The 24,141-nt window shown below is 35.5% G+C and overlaps 1 protein-coding gene across 5 annotated transcripts in view; it reads right to left on the minus strand.

Moving 5' to 3' along the window:
* PDS5A (PDS5 cohesin associated factor A) overlaps nt 1–24,141 on the minus strand; it is a 72,601-nt gene that overhangs the window by 21,946 nt on the left and 26,514 nt on the right. For all 5 annotated transcript variants that reach the window (XR_011903457.1, XM_072335763.1, XM_072335762.1 and 2 more), the window contains exons 3-17: nt 19,697–19,900; nt 19,317–19,403; nt 18,460–18,557; nt 17,832–17,958; nt 14,667–14,747; nt 13,308–13,448; nt 12,140–12,255; nt 11,183–11,277; nt 10,312–10,457; nt 6,808–6,959; nt 3,173–3,286; nt 2,930–3,011; nt 2,281–2,329; nt 2,021–2,160; nt 442–557 (exon numbers count right to left, since the gene is read on the minus strand). Coding sequence is in view for 4 of the 5 variants with exons in the window: in XM_072335763.1 (XP_072191864.1) it covers nt 442–557; nt 2,021–2,160; nt 2,281–2,329; nt 2,930–3,011; nt 3,173–3,286; nt 6,808–6,959; nt 10,312–10,457; nt 11,183–11,277; nt 12,140–12,255; nt 13,308–13,448; nt 14,667–14,747; nt 17,832–17,958; nt 18,460–18,557; nt 19,317–19,403; nt 19,697–19,900 (1,748 nt within the window). In the remaining variant the exon portion in view is untranslated. The remainder of the gene's footprint in view (nt 1–441; nt 558–2,020; nt 2,161–2,280; nt 2,330–2,929; nt 3,012–3,172; nt 3,287–6,807; nt 6,960–10,311; nt 10,458–11,182; nt 11,278–12,139; nt 12,256–13,307; nt 13,449–14,666; nt 14,748–17,831; nt 17,959–18,459; nt 18,558–19,316; nt 19,404–19,696; nt 19,901–24,141) is intronic.

Below are 24,141 nucleotides of genomic sequence, written 5' to 3' on the forward strand. Positions count from 1 at the left end.
GTTGCATGTGTTTCAGCATATAATTAGGTTGCCAGACAAGTCTCAAAAGGAATAGAAACATTCTCTTACTCAGTCCCATAAAAATTAATTAATTCAGCTGTTACATGGAAGACTGTGTTGCGGTTAACTATGTGAAAACTATGATCATCATATTCACCTTACACCTTATAGCAGTTTCACAGGGAACAACTGCTATATTTCATAATCATTTGTAGATTTAGCATTGCAAAGAAGAAAAAAATCCCCCCCACAGCTCTCCAAAAAAACCCCAAACCAAGACCCTATACTGACAGAAATGCAAGATATTTGTGTAATATATATATTATTAAATGACCATCTACAGATAGGGCAGACTAACCTAAATCCCAAGAAAATACCTCTTTTTGTTACTTCAATTAACTTCACAACCATTCATGAGCTGGTATGATCTTCCAAACTCACCTAATGGCTTCTGAGTCAATATGTACAGGAGCAATTCTTTCCAAAAGAAATTTGACCATTTCCAGAAAAGGATTTGTTGGCTGCTTAGGATTTGCAAGTTTCCGGGCTATCTCCCTCTACAAGAATGTTACATTACAAACAATAATTACTCTCATTTTAATGATTACCTAAGCATGTTGAATAAGTTAAATATAATTAGTTCTTTTAGCTACAGAAATTGTGTAAATAGTCAATGAAATGTATTTAAAGGAGGACTGTTGTTATCCCTGTATCTTTATCACATTGCAGTGAAGGTAGGCATGCTTTACAACAGTATTAAAACTCAAGATGTATGTAAGCTTCTAACAACAGTTTCTTGGTGTTTCTCAAAGAGTTGCAGACCAGACTCAAAACAGAACCGAGGGAGCGCTAAGCGTAACAGACAGAATTTAAGTATCTATGTAAACAAGACTAATTCATAAATCTGTAGATAACCTTGCTGCGTGCTTCAGATTCCATAAGCAACAACAAAATGCAATAAAAGCTACAATGCTGCAGATGTGGAGAGGTACTACACTTTAGTTACAATAGATGCTCAGACTCCATGTTCTCGCCTGTGAATGTCTTTGAATCAAAAAGTCGTCTTTTCCCACTCTGAATGCACCAAGTGTCAAGAACATCCAATTCTGCTGCAAACTCAGCAGGAGGTGGTGGATACAAAAATATTTTTGTTTCAAACAGAAGTTTAAAATGTCTCAAATAATTTTTCAACCTTTCTTCTTCTTCAAGTTTGGAAGCTGTGGATCCTACACAGACCGGGAAATTGCCCTAACTGTTTTAATAAAGAATCTCTAGGAGAGAAAATAAGTCTTCTGTTTGAAACTGCATCACTGCTTTCCCAAACTGCAAGACTGACTGTTTTAGAAAGAGATGTATTCTGTACATTAGTGGTTAGAGCATAATTCTGAAGGCCATTCTGTTCTCTTCCCTGGACAATTACAGAGCCATTAGGCAAAAACCAAGAAGCCTGTGTTTGCTGATGCTCTCTATTGAGATTTTTGTCAACCAAATTGCTGCGATTGTTGGCACTGTAAATCTCTGGAAAAGCCTGATGTAATATTAATATGTGTATTCTCAGCAGTGATATTAAATACATGAGAGAGAAAAAAACCCACGAAGATTGATCTCAAGATAATTTTGTAGGAAGAAAAATGAAGGAATAATATGCAGATGTTGCAATAGTTGTGCTGGTATTTATGTCAGTTTTGTCAGTGCTGGGATGCAGTTTGTAACAGTTCACCGTAAAAAGGACTCTTGAAATAAAACAGAAAAAAAACCCCAAATTAGTCTTTTAAACTTAATGTTTGATCCTTACAACCCCAGAAAGGAATAATGGAATAAAGTCAGTGGTTGTGTTTTTCTTTTAGGAAGCAAACGATAGCCAAAGGTTATATTATCAGTAATCTCTAAAGGTTAACCAAAAAGGTATTTCATAAAAATGAGAAATGTATATAAATCATATTAAGATACCAAAATAGACTGTTAATTCTTAACTGTTTAAAGCACAAGCATTAAAAAGTTTACTTTTCCGTTTCCTTACCACACAGACATCTGCCTGTTTACAAGAACACGTAGGGCTAATTAACAGTTCAAGCTGGGACCGAAGCTTTTCATCATCACCAAGAACCTGATTGAATTTCTTCACAAAATCTTGTGCTTTCCCAGGATCTGGAAGGTTTTCTATATAATTAAACACAGTTTAATATAAGATAAATTTGCTACTTCAGTATGACAACATTCATAGAAATTTAATTTCCAAGAACATTGTAACAGGAGTTTAAAGAACTTGTTAACACTTACTTGCTATGGTCATCAGCTTCCCAAACATGGCAGCACTGTTTGCTTCTGACTGGGGACAACAGCAAACAGAAACAAACAAAAAAACATCACTACTGTTTCCCTCATGAAAATACACTTTTAAGATCATCTGCCAGTCCTATTGCAGCAGCATGTTCAAATGAAAAAAGCGCTATGGGAAAAAGACCTAAAAAACCCAACAACCACTCCTAATAAACAAAGGGAACCCCTCAACATTAAACCCAAAACACTAAAGGTAACCTCCCATACTTAAACCCCAAAACAACCATGCACTTCCATTTAAAGTCTCTGCTAGTTTCAAGATGTACTTTTAAAAGTAATATTCTAGTATAAATAATTAAAAATTTACAAAATATTCCACTTAGAAAACCTCAAAGTAGTTTATAAAGTGAGAATCAGGAATTTCATCAAAAATGAACAAAAAACTTGAAAAACTGCCTTAATTTCTTCTGAAGATACTTAAGGAGGCCATATACACATGGCAATAATTACTGAAAGCAACTTAATGAGAACAGAACTCTGTCTACATGTTGAAATCAAAAGTCAAGTGATCAAACAGTATAGCATTACAAAGTGGTAAATTAGTCTAACAAATCCATTTGATAAAGTATTAAGTTTTTTAAAACCGTACTGTGGGCTGCTTATGCAAGTCTAGCAATTCGCGTACGTGACTCCTCAGCATGTTCTGGCACTTCCACATCTCATTCAGTGCCCTGAAAAAGCACAAAACCAGAAATGAAAAACATGATTTGTTTGTCACAAGAACATGCTGGATGTAGCGTTAAATAAATAATCTTGTTTACTAACTGCACCACCTGACTGAGTGAATCAAATGAAAAACAGTAAGTATTAGCTGAATTGGAACTATACTCACTTGACAGCATTTGGATCCAAGCTGGCATACAAATAGTACAAGCACTTCATTCGCTCTTCTGTTTCCAGATTGTGTGGAACAAGATACTGAGCAAAGATCTTCTCAACTAATAATCTGCAGGAAAAGAAGAGATAAAATCTGTACAGTTCCAAAACTGGTAACATCTTTTAGACAAGCTGAAAGAAAAAAATACCAAAAACACAGAAAACACCAAACAAACAGAACTGAAACTAGACTTTTCCGCCACAGAAGAAAAATGGCCTCTTTTCATCTGTAGAGATCCCTTCCCATTGCTGATAGAAAGATTAACAAGAACTGCTTCTTAGGAGCTTTTCTGTTAAATTCCACCTTTAAGAGAATGAAACTTTTTGTCAGCATCTAAATTCTCCTTTTTCTCTAGGCTGGAAGAATCTCAGTTCACTCTCATGCGTAAGTGAAAGAGATACAGACAGTAAAAAGCCCAGATAAAGAAGAGAGGATATACAAATTTAAGTGGAAGGAAAAATCTGAAGCATCCTAGAGGGAAAGGGCAAGATAACGTAGTATTATTTGGCAAACACAAAATACTTGAAAGTATTATATAACACAGAAAATAAAGTTGGGACTGAAAAAGGTAGAGAAAAAGAACAGCAAAACGTATGCAGGAAAAGGAGCATAGGGAAAACTCAGTGCAAACCAAACCAGCAAGAACTTTATCCAATTATCTCTCTTAAAGCAACAACAAAACCCTAACAACAACAGAAGTAGACATAGCTAGAGTTTTCAATAAAATACAAAACTCAAGCTACTGTACGACTGTAGAGTCCATCTAGTAACACTCCCCAAAATGAAAGAACACTCAGATGTTTATTTCATCCTCAGCCATGAGAGCTGTGCATAGCATTCAGTTATGCAACAGCATATTTACAGGCAGATATTCTGAATTTACAGGCTTTGTTTACTATGATTCCTGATAAGTACCCAAGGAGTGCCTTGTACAGAGAACACAGAAAGCAGAACATGTTAAATGTAAGTTATTTCAACGCAAAGAAAATTCAAAGGGACATGAATTCAAGGCAGAGGAATAAAAGGATGACTAAGAATACAGTTATCGCATGGCATTCCATTAATATTAAAGAAAACTTGGCTTTTTCCTTTTAGCTGCACATTTTCACTACCGATGATTTCAACAACTACATTGCTTGAAAAACAGGGTTTTCAGATCTCAGAACATACCATCTCTGTTTAATGTAACAGGTGACTGGAATCACATTTCCAAGTAGAGCTGTAGTCTATGTCTCTACAGATACATTTTCCAAAATAGATGTCAATATAAATTGTGAGATTGTACTGTGCCTTCCTTGTGCTATGCCAGTTAGGGTAAAGATTTACAAGCAGATATTACCTATGGAACACTGACTTTTCTCCCGTGAAGAAAGTCATTGTCTAGCAAGTTAAGAGCTAGCAATGGGACAGTGTTTATGAAGTGGTTATGTTGCACCATTCCCTATGTATTTGTTGTAGAACTCAGCACATAGAGGCGATAAACTACCTTTACAGCTACAAGTTCTCAGTCTTGAGCATAGCATACCAATAGTTATGTTAGATCAAAAATATTAGAAGGTGTCAGCATTAAGGATGTACAGAAGAAATTTCTTCTGTTCCACCTCATGCCTGAATACTATGTGATATTGTACTGCTTATTATCTTTTGAAAGAACCAGTGTCATTCCATGTGCATAAAGGAAATCACTTCAAGGCACAGAAAGCTGTTCACCGTTTTATTTTATCCTCCTCCTTTCTTCCAGAAAGAATACAGGCCAGAAGTTGCCAATTTTGACCTACACTTGTGTGTTTAAAGGCCTGGAATGGTTGAGCCTTTAAGATCATAACATTTTTACAGCTCTTCTAGTGCCTAAAGTACTACCTTTAGATCTCTATCAAGAACAACACTGAAATACACTTACTTCATAGAATCATAGAACAGCTTGGTTTTGAAGGGACCTTAAAAGTCCACCTAGTTCCAATGCTCTGCAACAGGCAGGATTACCACCTACTGGATAAGGCTGCCCAGGGCCCCATCCCATCTGGCCTTGAGCACCTCCAGCATTGAGTATTCACAGTTTCTCTCGGCAGCCTGTACCAGTGCCTCATCATGCTCAGAGTATAAAACTTCTTCCTAACATCTAATCTAACTCTTCAATCCTTTATCTTAAAACTACTGTCACCTGTCCTATCTTCCACAATAAGTGTATCAACCAGTGAGACAGAGCAAGAATTTCACTGTCCAACCTTAAAAACTAGCAAAATTTTAATTAAAATTCAGGGTATCTGACCAAACTAGAAGAATACTGAGAACCAAGCTGCCAGTTTTTCAGCATGCAGTCACTGCACTCGAAAGACTGCCTTATATGGATTAATAAGACTTCTAGAAGACAATCACATTCAAAAAGGAAACAGAGCTTTGATGACATTATCCTTCAGAATTCCTTGACTTACTTCCTTCACAGTATTCTGCAATTTCAATAAGCTGGAATACTGAAAAAGATCTGACACATTCACCACAGAACTTCGATTCATTCTCTGCATGCTGAATGAGCTATGAAGTTGCTAGAAAAAAACCATAAATCTCTCCATGTAATTTATAGCATATTTGATGTATATACAAATACAAAATTAGCTTTCTATAAACTACATGGAGATTTCCTAGTTGATTCCACTATTTGATAATTCTACCTCAGCAGACTCCCAGTATACAATTTATTATTTTTTAAAGAAAGCAATTAATAAAATACAGAAACAATTACTATCAGCAAGACAAACAAAAGCAAGATGCTTCAAAACTGCAGCACTTTTGTGATAAGAATTAACTATAATAGGTGGCAGCTGAAGGAAGCTGTTACCCATTTGGGCTAGCTAGTATAATTATGCAACATACTGAGGTAGTAGACTGTATATGCAAGATGCTAAAAAACACTATAAAGATATGGTTGGATTCCACGTCTGCTACGTTAGAAATCTAAGTTCAATTTCCATCATTGCATGTCTGCATAGGTTGACTTTTCTTGTGCAAAGACAAAGAAGTAAGAGCTGAAAGCTATCTTCCAAAATCTGAGCCAAAATACCTTCTCTCCCAAGCCAAAAATAGTATTTCAAAAATTAAAGGGACTGAGTGATAAACAGGAAAAATTAGACAATGGTGGAAGCACTCCTTGACATTTCTTCAGTTTCTATTATGACTAAAGGGTTAATTTCTATGTAGTCTAACAAAAGGAGATGTCACTGTGGAACATATGTGCCACATCCGGTACTCACAAATTGTTGTTTTAACATGCTAACCTCTGAGAAAAAAAAAAAAGACAAACGCAAAAGCATAATAAAAGCAAAATCTGATGGCTTTTTTCCATACAGAGGTTAGTTAATGACAGTTTACCATCATAGCAGACATAGTTCCATCAGTACATAGATACATGATGAAGAGACAATGCAACCATCCTGGAGGTCTTAATATATCTTAGCAATTATTAGTTTAATATACATAAACCCACGTGTATAGAATGCGATATAACAGATTTTTCACGATAAGCACATATTTCCATTTTCAGAGCATCTCTTATCACTGTACAATTAAAATTAGGAAGGCTTAGGTTGACTCACTTGTCATCAATGCTATTTTGATAATATATGTGCAAAAGTTTATCCTTTATCCAGCTCACTTTCTCTGCAGCATCTTTTCCAGCCTCGGCATGAAGACAGTATTTCTTGTATAGCTGGGCAAGACCCATCATAGCTTCTTTTCTTACTCGCCACTTGAGAAGGAAGAGAAGGAGAGGGGTAAGTAGTTTTGGTAAGGAGGTATCAAGAATACAAAATACAATAAATATGTAGAAGTGCAAAAAACAAAATGGCCACATTCTGCTCTGCAAACACTGAAAAATAAAGCGTTTCTAAATTAAACTTCATATTATCCATTTGTTTCTTCTCTATTCTATGCAAGGTATTATCTGTAAAGAGTAATCCGTTGCTCCCATGTACTGAGCAAAGAAAAAACGAGTCTGTTGGTATTAAAAGATAAGTAGAGCTTAACAGGCATGTCTGAATGAGTGCTCTCTTAAGTCAGGGCTTGGAAGATTTATATATTCAGAGTTGGGCACTGAGCAGAGGTAGCAGCTTTTTTTCATCAAACAGTAAACTTGTCTAGGAATCTGTACTTTAGGCCTAGCTGAGCTTGCTATGGCTTCAACTATGAGACCACTTTCCACAACAGTAAGAGAACCTCATTTTGCCAGAGCTTTGAGGTAATCACTGTAAGTACTAAAATATATATATATATATATATATATATATATATATATATATATATATATATATAGAGAGAGAGAGAGAGAGAGAGAGAGAGAGAGAGAGAGAGAGAGAGAGAGAGAGAGAGAGAGAGAGAGAGAGAGAGCTGCCCGCAGTGTCCAGTTTTTGGTGGTTGCTACTTCATCCAGTCATGTGAACAGGAAATGTCCCATTAATAAACACTCTGACAGGATCTACAGGCCCTCCTACACTGACTTGCCAAAGAAACGAGAAGAAACCATTTCAGAACAGATGAAGCATTAATTGAGACAGAGAATAGTATGTCCCACATAATAGTCTACATGGAAAATCTTGGTTAACTAGTAAAACTCCCTCACCAAAGACTGCAAGGCTGAGTTACAAAACTGATCATGAAAATACCTTACCTGTTGGAATAGTTAATCTATTCCTACCACAGAATTAAGAATAATAACAAAATTAAAAAACAAACAATAACAGCTGACAACAGCCACACTGTTTTTTAGTACATACAGAAAACGAGGAGTTAGAACTAAGAGTTGGTTCATGCTAAGGAAACTATCATCTCACTGTGACTAGTTGGAAGTGCCAGTGAGAAGTGGTAGTCAGCCTAAGCATTCTAGATCTCATAAGTAACTTTTGGGGGGATAATTGTCTAATGGCTGAAAAAGGAAGTGGTCTGAATCACGCCTGAACACTGAGTAAGGTCATACTGCAGGGACAAAGCATTGCTTTATAATAGTGAATACAATATATCCAAAAATCAGATTTATTAGGTATAAACATGACAAATCCCTTTCTTCCCATTACAGCAAGATTCTCATCAAAACATGTGAATGTAAAAAGGAGAAAGCCATTATAAAAGAATTAAAGGGATTATCTAGAATGGTGTGGTATATAGAAATAATGCTGCCTACCAAACAGGAACAAAAAAAACAAAACAAGCCAACAACAACAAATAAGGATATTGCTACATAGTACTGTCAAGCCTATTATTAAAATACCACCCTCCAAAACATTATTGAGCCACGTCCAAAACAGTGAAAACCGGAAAACATATAAGCCCTGATGAAGTTGAATGTAAAACCGTGATAAACCATGGCAGTTTCAGTACTGGCATTGTAAGCATGTACACTAAAACAAGTTCATCAAAGACTCCAGAAACAGGAAGCATTCAAGATCCCTTTGTAGGGCTGAAACCCAATTTTATTCCAAGAGAACAGTCTGAGAAGGATTCTTAATTTAAGTGTCATCAGAAGATGTTTTAAAATAGATTAACTAGGAAGCAGTAACAAAATCATTAAGAGCAGATGGTATCCTAACCATGATTTCTGCAGGAATTTAGAAATGATGCATCAAATACTAACTATTCCATTACAGCAGTCTGTCAATGAACAGATTGAACAATTGTCCAGGAAAAATTGAATATGGCAAACGTGAAATGATTTTTCACAAAAGGATTCCAAGAGAAAGAATGTCCCATATCAGAAAATGTGATTTTGAATGGGAAAACAGACTGAAACAAAACAGTAAGAGCAATAAAGTGCAGACAACAGAATTAAAAAATAAAAAAATAAAAAAATTAGGAGAATTAATCATTATGCTTTACATAAAGGGAAGTTACATCTAACAAAAACTTAATTATATCAGGCCACAGGGATGGCAGTAAAACTCCCTGAAACCCCCAGAAATTACCAACTAAAGCATAGGAGTCAAAAGGCGGAAACAAATGGCTGGTACAATGAAGGGAATCTACAGATGGAATCAGGAGGGAATCTGTGTCACTTAATGAAAAGAATTAGAAAACAAACTGAACATTAAACATAAAAAACAAACTGAACATTAAACATAAAATTTGTTGATAAAGGATGACTGAGGTAGTCAAATCTAAGGCTATGATAAATAACTATAGAAAAATTTTATGCTACTGAACCATTACAACATAAAATAAATTCAGATTACAATCAGGTTTTCCCACCACCTGCACTAACTGCATGAACAGCACTAGAATACAATGCAAGATACTGAAGTCATATGAAAGTTCTCCAAAGTTGTGAGCTCAGTACTCAGAGGTAGTGCAAAAGACAAACAATGTTAAGGAATAAGAAAAAAATTCTGTCACTAAGAATGTACACAATATTGTACGTATTTTGAATGCCAGGCTGAGTCTGGGTACCTTGATTCCACCAGGACTGCAGAACAAACAGGCAAGGTATGAAATGACCTGTATGGAGGTCAGTCACATGAGTCTTTATCTTGGAAAGCAGAGGAGTGGAGAATACAAGGTATACATATTTGTTAATTGTAAGTGGGATAGGTTTTTTAAATTATTTTTATTTTATACGATGCAAGAACTACAATTTAAGAACTACTTTTTCCCCCACGCATGCATTAAACATAACAAGGCACCAGGGACACCAACAAGTACAAACAGGTGAAAGGAAGAACTTTCTAAATTCAAGGGAGAAAGTTCCATTGAAAGATGGGATGAACACAATCAAGTAGACTGAAGAAAACCTTAGAAGACAAATTGATGTAAGCCAGAACCAACCACTGTGAGAATTATACTGGGCTGTAGAGTCCTCTGCCCCAAATCTAGGTTGCAACTCCTATGTTTTTACAGTATTCCTCATAAAACAATGACTGTACTTGCCTGACATCGTGTGATTGGTGTTTCCATAATATGGCTATCTTTGTTAAGATGAAATTTTCCCCAGGGTATTCTAGTTAATAGTTAACCTTAAGATTCTCTATTTCTGTGGGTTTTTTTATGCTTGTTTTCACTTTTATCAATAACATTAAAGGCAAAGACATTCTTGAAAACAAAGTATTAGCACTTACTCGTTTGTCTAGTGTTCTTTCCCTTACGAAGCCAAGCAGCTGGTCATTGACTAAAGAAAGATCTCTCTTGCCCGCAGTAATAATTGTAACAATAACATCATGTCGAATAGCTTCCTCTGGGTCATGTGACCTAACCTTCAAATATTCTGGTACAATCAGAAACAATGAGAAGTTTGGCTTTTTGCACACATACCGCAACTTAATAATAATTACAAATCGAATTCATATATTCATTCATACGATGACAATAATCTTATTTGCAACAGGCAATTATGCAAAAGAAAGCTGCTTAGAATGCACTGAAACTAAAATGAGAAAGGGGAAGAAAAGAAAAAGATAAAACAAAGATTTATTTCCAAAGAGCTAAGAAGATAAATAATTTATAAATAATTGGCTGTTGCTAAAAGTTAGCTTGTATCAAAAAAGAACAATATTTTGGTTACATCCGAAATTCTGCTCATAGTTAGAATGATGAGGAACTGAAGGAACAAACTTTTTCTAGACTCAATGGAAAAGAGAATTGAGGAACACATCGACTGTTTTTGAAAATAATTCTTTACGTTGCAGAATATTTGCCTTTGTGTGGCAAAACTTGCTATAGAATCTGAAAATACTTTAAAGCTGCAATGGGTAGCTTCTTGAGGATTCATTGCAACAGAGGCCACACAGTGTCATGCATTCCATGCACATGCATGCTTTTTCCTCATACGCTTGTTTTCAGTGGAAAGCAATCACACATTAGTAAGCTTCTCCATTCAGCGTCAAGCATTGGACTGATACATTTTAGAACTTTACTGTTACGTACAGAAGTAACTACATTCTATCCTGCTCATTTCTTAAATCATTCTAAATACCAGTAGAAGCATCTCACCAGTGAGGTCTTTTGCTAAGTCTGGATGGTTCATTAAACAATGACTGGCGAATTTCACACTCTCTAATCTCACAGGGACATGGATATCATTGAACCTAGAGAGACAGAAGACTATGAATGTTAATTTTTAATTAGCCTTGCAAATCAAGATTATTCTCTATGTACTAACATGTGTTGGTAGTATGTCCCATTAATTATTGGAATGCTTTTAGATGACAAAATAATACACTACAAACATTCCCAATTTATTTTCATAATCTTGGAAGCATAAAATCATAGAATGGCCTGGGTTGAAAAGGACCATAATGATCATCTAGTTTTCATAATGTACCTCAGATAAGTTTGTTACTACTTATGAAATAAAGTCAGAACTAAAACTAAAGCATAAACACACTATATTGCAGATGAAATGTTGGTCCATTTGTTTTCATTCAGTGACAAATTTCTCCCCATCATACATTCACCATCAATCATCACTATATAGAAAATATTTTATATGTATACAAATACTATATAAATATATGAAATTATAAAGAATGTGTGTATATGTCCATATAACATGTACCATTTAATAACATTTGCTTTTTCAACAATGAATTTCTGTATTTACTTTAAAGTAAGTGACCTCATTCAGAAGATAAATGCCAAATAAAACAAATAGTTGCAGATACAGCTGAACAGTAAACATGACAGTATTGGCTGGAATTTCATACTGTGTAATTTATGCCATGCATCTAATGTAGCTGTTTATCTAATCCATATCCTCATAGGAATATAGCAGTAGTCATACAGGCTTTTTATTCCAATATGTAACCCTATGCAACTCTCTGCTTCAAAGACTTAATGAAAAAACTTGTTCAATTACAGTTACATTCCCTAACAACACAAAATCAAAACACTATCAGGAAAATTCAGCACAAGTATGAAAATTCAGAATTCTGTCACTATTTCTCCTACCGCCCAAGAAAGCACTGCCAAAGAGGGCGATTTTGTGTGGCCAGATCGGAATCTTTAGAGCCAAAGAGTTTAGCCAAAAGTCGAACAACAGCCAAACGTTCTTCTCCATCATTGCTCTGAAAATCAAAAAATGAAAAAGAAACTGCAATTCATTACCTGTGATATCTTAATAACAGTCTATGGCTTCCATTGCCTTCTGTTTTTATCGTTTAGACTATAAAGTTTGAAATATTTTTTTATAAACTCCAACCACTCTAATTAAATTAGATTATTAAATAAATATAATTAAATACAAACACACAACCTGTATATAAGCCCAAAGTTTAAAATATTAGTAATTGATTAGAAGACTACGGTTTGAAAATGCCTTTCAGGAATAAAAACAAACCTATAACCCAGTTTGAGTAAAATGCATTTCTAACAATTTCAACAGCAAACAGTCTCATTTTCACTTTAAAACATACTTAAGACTTCTATGCACGTGAAAAATAAACAGCATCTAAGATTTTCAAAGATGTGCACAAATAAAAGATACTAAAATAAACTGATGTAATTTCATTGGTTACCTGTTCCTTATTTTTCATTGTCAGAACCCTACGTGTGCAAACACAGTTCACAGTTCTTTCCCCTATCTGATTACAGTCTTACCACACACCTTTCTAATTTAAAAACAAAACAAAAGGAAACATTAACTATCTCCAAAGATTCACAATCAGTCAGCTGAATTATGGCTGATTATTAAGAACACGACAAAATATCTGGAAAAAAATTCCTCTATTATTAAAACATTATTTCACAAACTGAAATACTGCAAATTGATATGGAAGCTGGCAGCCTTGCATTCCATGAGGTAAGCCAGTCACATCCCAATACTTCACAAACTTCAAGTGAAATCCAAAGATTAAGAACATACAGCATTCACACTAGACCATATGAAGTTATGACTTCAATGATTTTATATTTTGTGTGTACACATTTGTAAGCATAGAAAGTACACAGTTGTATTTAATGCCTTGGTGCCTTTATTTTAACAACAAATATAATATTAAACAAAAATGACAACTACAATTTCCATCATGCTAATGAACGCTTATTCATCTACAGCAACTCACACTTCAATATTTCCATTTGAATTTTATTACTTGTCCCAAGCTACATTGCAACCTACCTTCAGTTTGAATTCAAGCTGGGGCATGACAGACAGCAGTAAGTGAGGATCTATGGCAAAAAGCTCTTGTATCAAGTCAAATACATGCTCTGATAAGTCACTTACTGAAGACTTTCCCAGTACCAGAACCTGGTTAAAAAACTAGAATGAAAGCATTATTATTTAGCAGATTTCATAGAATCATGGAATCACAGGATACTTAAGAGTTGGAAGGGACCTTTAAAGGCCACCTAGTCTAATCCCCTGCAATGAACAGGGACACCTACAATTCAATCAGGTTGCTCAGAGCTCCACCTAACCTGGCCTTGAATGCCTCCAGGGATGGGGCGTCCTCCACCTCTCTGGGCAATATGCGTCAGTACCTCACCACCCTCATTGTAAAAGACTTCAATCTTAAACTGAACCCAAATCTAGCATACTTAAGTTTGAAATAATTTCCCCTTGTCTTATATCACCACAGTCCCTGCTAAAGAGTCTGCTGTCCCCTTCTTTCCTGCCTCCCTGTTCCATCATTGGCATAAACACTGCTAAAAACACATTTTAATGTTAACGTCGTTTATATTTTAATTCTTTTAGAAGGTACCGAATGTACATTTTTAGTACATCGTATATTTTCACCCTTAGGATTTTTGGCTCAAACAAATTAAAGACAAAACATCCTTCAAAGAATCATACAAATTAGGTTGGAAGGGACCATTTTAAAGAATGCCAGATGACTATGACAGGTCTTCCAGTATTTGATGGTATCAGAAAAGAAACAAACAAAACAAAAACAAACAAAAAGGTAGCCCAAAATATGAACGATTTCAGATGGATTTGCAATGTTTGAATGTGCTTGATATGCTTCCAATTAGGTAGTATGGATTGATGATACAGTCTGAGGAATACAAGTGCTATAAAGCTACTATACACTTAAGCAAGAACTTGGGAATAATAGTAACTCAACAATTGCTCTACCTACTATCCTGTTTCCAGTTAGGAGCAATTACAAAAGTGTAAAGAAATGGGGATTGGAAAGTGGTTCTTGTTAGCGAGATATCTTCAACTTCTACACACTTAATGTCTCATGAATTTACTTAATTCTCTTTTTAACCTATTCTGACTTCTAAGAATTCCATAGAACATAATAATACTGATCTTCACCAAAAATAGTAGAAAGAAGCCCTGTAAAGAACTCAAGTCATCCAGTCTTTCTGACTAAAACAAGTTTAGGACAGACAAAATCTATGAATGAGCTGTTAGTCTGAAGTGCTTAATAGACTTTTATAAACATCATTTTTAAATACACAAACCTCCAATAAATCAAAACATCAACAAGCACAATCGTTAGTTGCAGTAAACATGAATTAATATACATACATTGGCAATGCACGGTTCAATGGTCTGGACGGTCCTTTTCAGCAGGACTTTTGCAAGATCAAATGCTTGCTTATTAAGGTTCTGGAAAAAAAAAAGGGGGCGGGGAGGGATATAAAGTTTTAAAGAAAGACTAACTGAATTATTTCACATTTCTCTCTCAGCCTTAAAAGACTATGATTTTAAGTCAAACATGTTTTGCCACCTATCTACTTATTTTCAAAGCAATCAAAGCTCAGTTATATTAACTACACCACTGCAGACATAAGATTTTATTTATTTTTTCAATACACGATAAATCTAAACCTGAAAAGTCTTCTAGGATGTTATCAGTCCTGTTGTCACCTCTAGTACTGTACGAGTAACTAAAGAAATGTTCTAACATGCAATCATTAAAAATTTCAAAGAAACATTATCCCAATTCCATACTTTGGTAAGTATCGTGCACCAAACCTGTCACACCCAGGTGTCTGCAGTCTTTTCAGGTAAACCGTTTTGAAACACAACAAATCTACATATCTAAACATCGTTTTTATTTATCTCAAGCAAGGTAAGGAATGCAAGAAAAAACGTGACTGTCACAAAATCCATGTATATGCATGATATATATGCAATATATCATCTCATCTAGGGATTAATGCAGCTTAGAGAGAAGATAAAGAATAGCAATAAAAAAAAGACAGAGAGAAGGGTGGATCAGCTGATTGCCCTGAAAATTATGAACTACTGCAAATAAAACACAGATAAAAAAGCATAAGGATGATCAACTATTAGAAAGATTGTATTTGGCAAGTCTACACTGAGAATGATTCCCTCACGTTCTTTTAGCTGACAAGATGACAAAAACAAAGCTCTCATCAACCTATATTAAGGAGAAACAAATGACCAAAGGCTCAAACAACTTCTTCATCCAGACTGATTTGTATAAACTCTTCACAGACTCTTACTACTAAACAAAATAATTTCTCTCCATATCAGACCACAATAAAAATCACATTGGTAGGTATGTTTGTGTTAAACTGAAGAACTGCCAAATGTATATAAAAGTATATTTTATTTGGCTCTTCAAATAAAATAACCAATCTATTAGGCAGAGCATAAAACCTTGAATGTCTGGATAGGCAACGATGTAGAAGATGCAAACAAAGAAACAAACAACAATAAAAAAACCCCAGATCTAAAATACATGAAATATATATATATATATTTTTAAGGAACAGCCTTGTCAAGAGCAGCGTGAATAAATAAATACACAAATGAACAAATCACTTAACAAACTGAAAGTGCTGGTTTTGAAATGAATAAAAAACAACTACAGCCTGATGCCACATATCTTCTGAGCTGTGATGTACTGTTTGTTGTGAAAAAGCTACATTCAGAAGAGGAGAGTCTTCTTAGCACACACAGATAAAAGAACAATATATATTAAAGCCACTTTATTGATAATGAAAGTACAAATGAGTATCATTTAGATGCTGAAATACTTCATGTCTAAGTATTGGTATATTTCTTTTTAATTGCATTATCCTCTTAAACAATGCAGATGAGTTTGTTTGTTTGAAAAAGGAATAGAATACATAATCTAAAATACACATTCCAACTTTATTACAAAGATGAACTTCCATTAAATGCAATAGTCCAGCCACGTTGGTATCTATATAATGTATAGCAGAGAACAGCTAATCACCTGCTTCACACAGGTGTAAAAGTATTGTTATAAATTCTGTACCAGAAAATCAACTCTGTTTTTCATGCAATCAGTGGTGGTTTTCATTTATGTTAACTAAGGGCAAACTATTAATATAATCCTAGAATTTTTGTCAGAGATCTGCGCATGAAAGGAGAACAATTACTACAGTCAAACTCTGCTTGGCAGAGAAAACAAAACAACCTGGTTGGTTGTTTTTTTCGTTAAGTACCACGTAAAGCAGCAGTTAAAGTTCTTCTGCTATGGGTAACAAACAAAGGTTAAGACAGACAAAATTGCTGACAAAAGCATGAAACCGGACTCTGAGTGCAGCATATTTATTACTTTGTCAGTCAGAGGGCTGACGATCAGTGATATAAAAGATACTAAAAGCTGTTTAGTAAGTTGCATATCCCAATATTTACTTGACTTTTGCCTCCCTCTTCTCAGTTTTTACACTTTCCCTCAGTAGTCAAAATTATATGAATAAAATAATATGTATGCTAAAGAATCATATTATTTTTACTTTGCTTACATGAAGCAGTTACAACAAATTGTTTATTTGCACACAGTCTACTAGGTCTTTGTATCCAAAGAGCAAAGCATCATTCGGCACCTGCCATTGACACCTATGCTTCAGTATACTTCTGATCTCTACTGCCTGTAATTGATTACAAACAATTCAGAAAGATCTGTGTATTTTAAAATAACCCTTCCATAGTTAAGAGGCCTCTTCTGCCATTAGGGATTCTAATAATACATCATCACATTGCTGTCAATAGAAAGGAGCTGATACTACAACACTGCATCTCATGGCTTCATGTACGTATGACCTGTCACAGAAAAAGAGGGTCACTTACAACTAAAGGGATGTGGAACCCTACGAGTAAAGTTGAAAACATGGATTTCATAAAAGAGTACAGAGACTTAAAAGCAATTAGCTGAACTAGAAAACGAATACGCTTTAGGTAAGAATAGGATTTATTAAGACAAAAGCTTAAGATGGGAAAGAAGCAGGAAAAAAAATAACAGGGAGGTGGAAGAGAATCTGACTGACAAGTAGAGGCAAGAAACATGTCTCCACAGAAGCCTGGGGAAATATATGAATATATTTATATAAGAATATAAATATATTTATGTCTCCAATACATATATTTATTGGAAGTAAAAATGGCATCACCCATAAAAATGGCATCATCCATAAATATATGGAAACAAATATACATTTCCAATACATATATTTGTTGGAAGTAAAAATGTGTGCTTTGTTCCTGTTCAGCACAGAATTTCTTAATGAGTAATCCAGACACAGCTAAGAAACAGCACAAAACAAATCCTAATGATAATTTTCAGTCTGCAGTAACAAGGCTTGAAAAACTACAACTGTCATGATTGACCTGAAGCGAGCAGAGATACAAGCAAGGTAAAGGCAATTAAAATTGTTATAATGATATACCGTTATAATATTTTACTTTACAGACCTTGTGTGCAGGAATGAGGTTAATCAAAATGGAGTCCAGCAGCTCCTGAGTTACTCCATCGCCTTCCATGATGATAGAACTCATCAAATCCAGCATATGCATTTGTACCTTCTGGTTGTGGCTATTACTAAGAAGATAAAAGCATATTATCAAGTCAAAGTTTTCAGACACTGACAAATACTAATAGCCCTTCAAGAGGCAATGGATTAACACTAAACAGTGTTCAGCTCTTGCATTTTCAACTGTTGAAAATATCAGCATAACCATTCTGACTTCCCTCTGTTCTAGAAATATTCAAAAGCCTAGAATACTCTAGCTTTGCTTTAAGAAGGGAAACCAAAGAGAAGCAAACATCCAACCACAGAAATAAAAATGCACATAAGTCAGAATGAAGTATACCACTGCAACATAGAAATTTTAACAAGTCAGAAATGTCTGCTTTTAGAAACACGCCTCTCTATATTGCCAGTAATTTGTACTCATTTGCTTTCCTATTATCTCCTCATTTGGAGGAAGGGAGGCTTGTTCTGTTCAGATCTATTCATTTGTAGGCTACGTAAGGATTCAGTCTATCCCCAAATCTGATGATATTTTGACAGTTTAATAAAATTGAAGTGATTCAACTTACTTGATAACTGAAAAAAGAGTCCTAAAAAGCTGAATAAAAATTTCATTGCAATCTTCCAACTCAAAGCAGATGTTGTAAGATTTAACCCAAGCTAAATTCTAAAACAAAAATAGGATATTCAGGATATTAAAACTTTGCAAATCACTTAAGTATAATCATATTAGTTAATTTTTCTTCTATTCAGATAAAAATATTATACAATAAAAAACCCTTTGGAGAAAGAGACTGGATATTTGCTTTGCATATATACAGCTCTTAACACAAAGGGGCTTTGCAGTATACAACTACAAGAAAAATTAGAGAACCATCTGATTTATTAGGTACAAAAGCAGATTGACAGAAACTGTTAACATAGTAAGGTTATATCTAAACTTATTTTGGATTCATGGTATGAAACAGTGCTGGTTTTTTTGGATTTTTTTCTTTTTTAAATTAATATTTTAAAACAAAGCACTTTCTAAATATAAACTGATCCCAACATTTCTAGTCCCACCATCAATATAAGAATATTTGCATTTTAAACAGCAATTAATTTTTTCTCTTTACAAGGTAATAAAACCTTAAGGGTAAACAATACAAAAAACAAACAAACAAACAACGATGCCTAAAATTGCAAGATAAAGGCTAAACACTGATAAATACCAATCATTTTAACACAGCCTCAACTATAGGCAGCATGAACTCATTAAATACCTATGAAATTTTAACTGCTAAAACAAGCAACTTATTGAACATTTGTCTGCTATCATTTACACTACAAACAGCTGTAAATCGGGCAGATCTGAGGTAAGATCAATTACATTTCTTAGAATCATAGAGCAAGCAGCATCTACCAAAAGTTTCAATTATTATGTTACCTCTAACAAGTAAAAGTATCTGTTAAACTGAGGGCTCTTTGTGTCCTCCAAGCCTTTTAATTGTCTTGTAATAAACAAGAATATGTCCTGTCAAAACACAAGAAGGCATTTACAAGTTAGATTCCACAGAGAATGAAAATACAACCTGTTAGTACTGACACCTACTCCCTTTAACAGCCTCATGATATAAAATATTTTAGGCCCTGACAGAAATCTACCAACAATGCATTTCAGGTCTTTAAAACACTCCACTGACTCACGGGACCAAAGCAAGATCTCTTTAATAAAATTGAGTATCAGTATAAATGCATTAAAAAAAAAAATCTGAACAATTTTTATTTGCAACAGGAGAGTGAGGCAGGGATAAAGCCATTATTTACCTTAAGTTTGTCATGGGAAGTATATGGAGCTTCAGGAGCATAGATACGAAAGATATCAGCCAAGCAACATGCTACAAGGAGGCGCACATCTTTATTGGGATTCCTGAGGAAGAATTCAGATGCAAGGTGCAAGGCTAATGGGAGATACTGCTGTTTCTCGTCTTCTGAGTCCTGGTCCATATCCATGAACGTTTTTACCACCATCTGGAAAATAGAGGGAAAAAAAAAATAACCTCATTTGAATGTTTCCAGCTATTATTCACAGAATCATAGAACCACCAAGGTTAGAAAAGATCTCCAAGGTCATCCCTTTCAACCATCCACTCACCACTTCCCCATTAACCACATCCCTTAGTACCACATCTAAGTGTTTCTTGAACACCTCCAGGGATGGTGACTCAGCCATCACCCTGGGCAGCCCATTCCTGCACCTCACTACCCTTTCAAAGAACAAATTTTTCTAATATTCAATATGAAATTCCCCTGGCACAATTTGAGGCCATTCCCTCCAGTCCTGTCACTAGTTATGCAGGAAAAGAGGCCTATCCTCACCTCACCACAACCTCCATTCAGGTAGTTGTAGAGAGCAACTAGATCTCATTCCTAATACTTTCTAAAGAGATGAAACAATATCAGTATGTTTTAGACTACTGAGTTGCAGTAATGCAACTTTTTGTTTGCACAAACATCAGAAAGAGAATAGCATTACTCTGATGCTTAAATGCTTACTAAACTAAATGTGAACTTGATGGTTTACACTAAAACACTTAAAAAACGTTTTGCAGCTGTTCTCATTTTGGCAATATGAACCTGAGGTGCAGCACAAAATGCTACATATTGATGAACTTGGAGCCCTAAATCATTTCAGTGTGAGGACTTGCCTCAGTAGGAGGAGCTGGAAGTCATCTCAGCCAGCTGGCCTAAAATATGGGCAGGGTAGTGCAGCTGCGCAATCAGCTGTACCAGCCTACAAGCAGACAGTCTTACACTGGCTGTATCAAGGCACAGAGCCCAACCGCTACTTTACATGCACACAATCCTTTTATCTGAATTAAATGAACTAGATACCAGATAACCATTTCATCCCTCACGTAAAACATCCAACTCTGCATACTCCCATACTCCAATCTGCATCTATACTCTTTTATATATAATGAAAAAAACTATGTTTTTTCCTTGTTTCCTCTAGCACAGTAAAGAACTACTAGTTCCCACGAAATGCCATCAAAATTACTTTTAAATGTTTCATTTCACTGGGATTTTATAATGTCAACATAATCTATTGGCAAAACTGAAAGTGAGAATTTAGTCTGAAAAAATAAGAGCCACAGGTTTAACTTGTCTTTTTGTCCTTTAATGTCCCTATTTGACAACCTCGAGGATACCAGCACAGAACTGCAGACAATGTTCCACAGGTAAATATGTTATTATGACCTGAGTTAAATCAATCTGTGCGTCCTGCCTTTTCACGTACTTGTACTCTCAGAGTGAAGGAGAGCCATAGGAGGCTGTATACCCAATATACAGACAGTACACATATAGAAGAGAGATAAGAAAAATGAATGGTAAATTGATGGGTCAAGTCTAGCCTGTAGAATATTAACAGTAAAACATAAGACTGAACTCACAAAGCTAATAAACACACCTCTTATGCTTGCCACGATTCCTTTGTTACTATGTCATTCAAATGATAATAAGGTTGTTTCTTCTTTAGTAAGAAGGCCACACTTCCAACACAAAAACAGTCTTTCCGCTTCACTCCCACCCTGCATTTTGAACTCAGTTTTAAACACAGTAGGGCTTATTAATCAGATGTTTAATTGTAACCTTCCCTGCATTGTTACTTAAAACTCGTCAGTTTCTATGAATGTACATCATCACTGGGGGGTTGGACTCGATGATCTCTGGAGGTCCCTTCCAACTCCTATGATTCTGTGACTGTCTCGTGATCTAACATATAGGAACACCAAAAATCAAGGTGGGTGGGAAGAGCAAAAAGAACCTGAAAGCTACTGCCCACAAAAATCCCAATTCTACTTATATCAGCTTGTTTCCCTGAGATTATTCTTAAGCTATACTTAGAAGCATTAGCTGAAAGAACAAAAACACAACTCCAACTAAACTCTTGCTTGCCTTCTTCCTGCTGACAGCACAGCTCTCCCTGTTACAGTGTCACAGATCACCTGTCCTTCTTAGGTCCGAGTTTAAAAACAAACTGAAAACCTAGACTTCAAAGTCTACCAGATTCTTTCAGTAAGAAAAGTAACCACCTCTGACTGCTGGTGGCAGGACATGGAATACTCTGAATTACACAGAGGAAAAATGTAACAGTAACCGTTGTTAAGTATTGATTCAGATAACCATATTATTGAAGGCTTTAAGAACAGGGTAAAAAGAACAGAAACATCTGTGGGTTTGGAGGTCAAAGATAAATTGTATCCATGCCATGTAAACTTGTCTCACTAAGAATCCTTCCAGTGTGGATGACCTATATAAGCAACCTTTTCATCTCTCTCAAGTCGTATCTCCTCTGTGCTTGTAGGTATCATAAGCTTCATAAACATAATACCCTTTGGGGTTCAAATCACTCATGCAGTTCTCTTAACCATATGACAAGTCACAGAAGTCTTGCCTAAGTGCCTCCTCTGAGATGTCAAGACCAGGCAAGGCAAGGCAGTGCAGCGCTGCAAAAACTTGCACAATGTTCTCACTTGGTACCAAAGTGTTGAAATATTCCAGGATTAAAATAATGGAACTAGTCTTCGGCACTGTTACCTGTTTGAAAACTAACAGTTTGTGGATCTTCCCATGGCTCTCTTGTTTTCAGAAGGAGTTGCCAGCAAACATCCATAAGCCCCATTCTACTTTCCTGCAAAGAGCTCCTGGATACTTCTTTCCTCTTACAAACAACACTGGGGTAGTAATTGGGCCATTGGCAAGTTGCAACTGTTATTCAGTGCACGATCTATGTTTTGTCCATTGTTTCTTTTTAGTCTCATATCTGTTTGTATTTGTGTATTGACTTTTGTTTTATTATAAAGTCTTTGGTGCATGATGTCCTGTTGGGAGCACACACAACACCCAAATGGAATAATGCCCTGGTCTTTACCTAGAATCCCAGATGCCCAAACAGTGCAAATAAGAAATCATATGTATGGGGTATATAAAACACATACCACACACACACACACAAAAGAATTAATATAAGTAAATTAACTACAAAGGATAGTGCAGTAGTTAAAAGCATCATGTACATCTTGCTAATTAATGGCAGAGCATTCCAGGAAAATGTAATTAATATTTTTGAAGACTTGCATTTACAGACACCCTACAGGATCTGTTGATTCTGTCAAAGTTCAACGATTCTATCTAGTTCTTGATTACATGTAACTAACTGTATCTACAATCACACACCATAGGAGTACTCTCTAAAGCCAAGCAACTACTGGCATCCGTTAAGGCATTACACCCTAGAACAACTTCCAAACACCTGCTCATCTACATAAGAGATTCATTGTTGAAACAGAAGAGAAAAAAACAGCCCAGACATTAAGTACAATATATTCTTGGCTCTTAGCATTTGCTAGAAAGCCAAGAACTCAGTCAAAACTTCATCAGTTACAAGGCTGGTACTCCTGCCCTCTAGCACAACTGAAAAATTAGTTATCTAACCATAATCAAGAAGACAACCTAAGCCTTTAAAAGTACAAAATATGGCATATTTGATTAAACCATTTATTCATTAACAGAACGAAATACAGCAGCCTGCTTTGAGACACACTCCTGCCTTTCTGTAGCAATCTGTTCTATTTTCTCACAAGCTCTCTAAGATGGTTACTACATTCCCTTCCCCAGTGTTTACACAACTTAAATGCAAAGTCTTGGTCTATGAATATGAGTCACAAATACTCCCAAAACACAAAAAAAAACCCAAAATGACAATATACAATAAGTTCCTTTCAGTGTTAAGGTCTGACAGGAGGAAAGAAAAAAAAAAAAAAAGTAGTTCCTATCACTTCTTATAGCTAGAGTTGCTCCCCAGTGATTAGCACAGGGGTGGTCTTGTCCCACAGCTTCATCAGTGACTTGGATGAAGATACAGAATGCGCACTGAAGTTTGCTGATGACTCATTTAAAGCTGGGAGGAGTAGCTGTCATACCAGAAGGCCATGTTGCCCATCAGTGAGACCTGGACAGCCCAGAGAGTTGGGCAGAGAGGAACCTTATGAGGTTCGACAAAAATAAGCGTGGAGTCCTACACATGGGGAGCAAGAGCTGCTAAATCACATCTTTCTTTGGAGAGAAATAAGAAAATAAATGAACCAACTGTAGCACGCAAGTTTCACAATGCTCAAAAAATATTGGCAGCATATTAGGAAGTTCTGGTAATATCTTCTGAAGGTTGTTTTTTCATACTGCAAACATTTTCACAGTTACAAGACTCA

Source organism: Excalfactoria chinensis, chromosome 4, assembly GCF_039878825.1.
Source record: "Excalfactoria chinensis isolate bCotChi1 chromosome 4, bCotChi1.hap2, whole genome shotgun sequence".
Taxonomy (NCBI): domain Eukaryota; kingdom Metazoa; phylum Chordata; class Aves; order Galliformes; family Phasianidae; genus Excalfactoria; species Excalfactoria chinensis.